Genomic DNA, 3,406 nt, shown 5'->3' on the forward strand with positions numbered 1-3,406 from the left:
AATAAAATGACTGGAAGGGCTGGCCTGATAGCGCAGCAGATTAAAGCACCTGCTTAGGCAGACACAGGGACTGGGGTTCGATCCCTGGCATGCCGTGCTGAGGCAGCGATCGATACTGGGCATAGTGGCACGTACCTGTAATCCCAGCACTTGGGAGGCTGAAAACAGGAGAATCACTAGGAGTCCAATCTATGGAGTAACACCTTGTAGACTGTGTAGACCCTGACCTAAATATAGGAAAAAAAACAAAAAAATAGCATGGCAGCATAGATCTGTGATCCCAGCATTCTGGAGGCTGAGCCAGGAGGATCACAAGTGTGAGCCGAGCCTGGGCAACATAGCAACTTAGCAAGATCCTGGGGAGAGAGAGAGAGAGAGAGAGAGAGAGAGAGAGAGAGAGAGAGAGAGAGAGAGAGAGAGAGATAGCTCAGTGTCAAGGCCCTGGGTTCAAGCCTTCATACCACTAAAAGACAGACAAACTAGAAACAAATAGACTATGTTGTCAACTTGTTAACAGTAGTTATTTCTATTATGAATGATTCTCCTTTTGTTCTTTATTTCCAAGTTTGTTTCTGAAAACAGATGGACTATGGCTCAAAGATGATAAGAGTGGATAAGATGTGGGCTGGAGAGTAGCTCAGTGGCACAGCGCCTGCCTGGCAAGTGCAAAGTTATGAGTTCAATTTCTGGTACTGGAGAGAAAAAAAAAAAAAAAAGATGAGAAGAAAATTGAACACTGTGTAGTAACCAAATGTCACAGTAATAGTTAGGGTCTCTTCCTAGGGGAATGCAAACCTTTTGCACCCAGTAATAACCACCGTTTGTTGACTCAAGGGCCTGGCCTGAAGTAGCTTGTGGTGAAAGTGAAGGTAAAGGAGTGTGCTCATTCAGGGTGGGCTCAGTGCTTTTAAAATAAGGAGTCTAAAAAAAATAATAATAAAATAAAATAAAATAAAATAAGGAGTCAAGTCATCTACCTGGCTCCTAATGTAAAAATTGTGTGGAGCTAAGTAGAGGCACAAAGAAAGCCTCTCATTCTTCACACGTATTTCTTTTTACAATTCACAAATGATGCTAATGTGAATCAGAAACCATGACCTTTGGGATTGATTGCATTTGAACATTGCAGGGTACAAGTCAGAGACAGAGAAATCAAAGTTAACATCTTTGATATGGCCGGACATCCCTTCTTCTATGAGGTAAGAAAGCCTTTTGGAGAAAACCTATATCCAGTACTGCCAGTGGGACTGGGGAAAAATCCTGAATTGAAACCACCACTATTGGAATGATGTGACATTAATTACATTTAACTCATTTTGTGACTGGCCTTCGGTCTCTGTAGGTATCTGTTGATCTTTTATGCTGCTCCTCCCAATATGGGTAAGAGATTTAATTGCCAATATTTCAAATTCAGATAAGATGCTTCGACCTTAAAAGGACTTTTACTTTTTACTTAATACCTCAGCCCAAAATTTGAGAAGATAATTACATTCAGACTTGGACTTAGCCACTCAACAATGTCACTTCTGTCACAGGAGGATCTAGTGTGTTCTTGTCCCCTGCTTCAAGCCCTGTGCTTCTGTCCTGGAAGGAACCAAGCAAGCCCACTAGCCACGGGCATCTGTTTATCAGCAGCGTTCCTTAGCCACCTCCATTTTTTTCTTGGATTTGAGTTTTTTTTTTATTTTGTCCCAATTGGTTCTGAAGCTCTGTTCATTGTAAAAGTTTTTTCCTTGCTGTTATGCAGTTTGGGTAATTTCTATTATTCCACCTTCTAGTTCACTAATTTCCCCACTATCCCCTTCCTTGGGCTTTTGAGCCCACCCTAAGCTTCTTACTTTCATTATGTCATTCAGTCTTTTTGTTTGTTTGTTTGTACAGGGTCTCAACTCACTACACAGTTCAGACTTATAGTGATCCTCCTGTTTTCAGCCTCCCCAGCGCTGGGATTATAGGCATGTGCCATCATGCCCAGGCTCCATCACTGGCTCAGCACACCCACAGGTGGGGCTGGCACAGTGTGTGGTGCCAGTGGTTGAACTGTGGTCCTAAGGTTTCCTAAGCAGGCACTTTAGACCACTGAGCTATCTTGCCAGCCCATCACTAAATCTTTACAGAAGTGGAGCAGGGTTGTAAGTCAATTTTCTCTAAGGTGTTTGGCTGGTTTTAGAGTAATTATTTTCTGATTTTTTTTTTTTTTAATCTTTCTAAACTGCCTCTTTCCTGGTCAGTGGCTGCAGAGATCTGATTTTTGGTGGTCTGCAGTTCTTGACATTTTTGAGTTGTGCTTCTGCTCCAAGTCTGGGATGTATGAGGCAAAGGAAAACACAGAGCCTCAGGCCTGTGGCCACCCCACAGGTCCCAGCCTGTCTCCTGCCTCCTCTCCACCTCTCAGAGGTTTGTATGCATATACTGTATGCATAATCTCCAAGATTTTTACCTGTACCTGACCTGTATACCTGGTATAAGCAAATACTTTGTATATAGTGCCTGGGATTTTTACTTATACCTAAATATATATATATATATATATATATATATATATATATATATATATATACTTTATATATACTATTCATTGTTTTGCTTGTAATAGAGAAATCTATATCTATTCCATCTTTTTTCTTTTCCGGGGGTGGTGCTTGCCATAATTACCTATTCATCTGTCTTCTTAATATGCCCAAGTATTTAGGTAAAATGGATCCCTTTTTAGTGTGCAGCTTTACAGTGGGTTAAGTCAGTTTTTACAAGTGTAGACTGTTATTAGTGAAAAAGGCATGGCGGTCTAGTTGACCACAAGTTTCGCATAGATTCTAACTACTAGAAATGCCAATATAACTCTTAGATTACAGGACTAGGGTCATAACTCACTTGGTATGCCTAGCATGTCTCAGCCCTTGGATTTGGCCAAAAGCACTGACAGCCTCCCTCCCAAAAAAAGAAAAGAACAAAAAACTTAGAATGCACCAAGATCCTGGGTATAGAGCAAGTTAGAAGATTCATGAGAACTAATGTAGTTCACAGCCATGCCCAAGGCAGAATTTCTTTTCATGGTATTCTTCCAGATCAGTGGCCTTCTTTCAGTCCCAGATACTTACATCCAGGGTCTATGCTGGACCTTAGAGACATGCTGTCCCTATTGTCATGGAACGTAGTGTGCTAGAAAAGACACGTATTAAACAAATGACTAAATGCTCAGGAGCACTTAATATCCTTTTTTAAAAAAATTAATTTTATTGAGAAAGAAATAGCAATGAAACAGTTTCAAAACAGGTTAAGTAGGACAGTTCCAATAATTAATACATTGCATATTGTTGTCTTCGTAGTAGTTATTCAGAGTACAAGATGCAGACATGATATCTTGTGTAAACACTATTAGTATAAATCTTTCTTCTCATTGAACTAA

The 3,406-nt window shown here is 40.4% G+C and overlaps 1 protein-coding gene across 1 annotated transcript in view; it reads left to right on the forward strand.

Annotated features, from left to right (window-relative positions):
- Positions 1–3,406, forward strand: part of Dnajc27 (DnaJ heat shock protein family (Hsp40) member C27) — a 45,352-nt gene that overhangs the window by 17,675 nt on the left and 24,271 nt on the right. The window contains exon 3 of the mRNA XM_004627447.2: positions 1,130–1,199. Coding sequence (XP_004627504.1) covers positions 1,130–1,199 — 70 coding nt within the window. The remainder of the gene's footprint in view (positions 1–1,129; positions 1,200–3,406) is intronic.

This window comes from Octodon degus, unplaced genomic scaffold (assembly GCF_000260255.1).
Source record: "Octodon degus isolate 3935 unplaced genomic scaffold, OctDeg1.0 scaffold00019, whole genome shotgun sequence".
NCBI classification, from domain to species: domain Eukaryota; kingdom Metazoa; phylum Chordata; class Mammalia; order Rodentia; family Octodontidae; genus Octodon; species Octodon degus.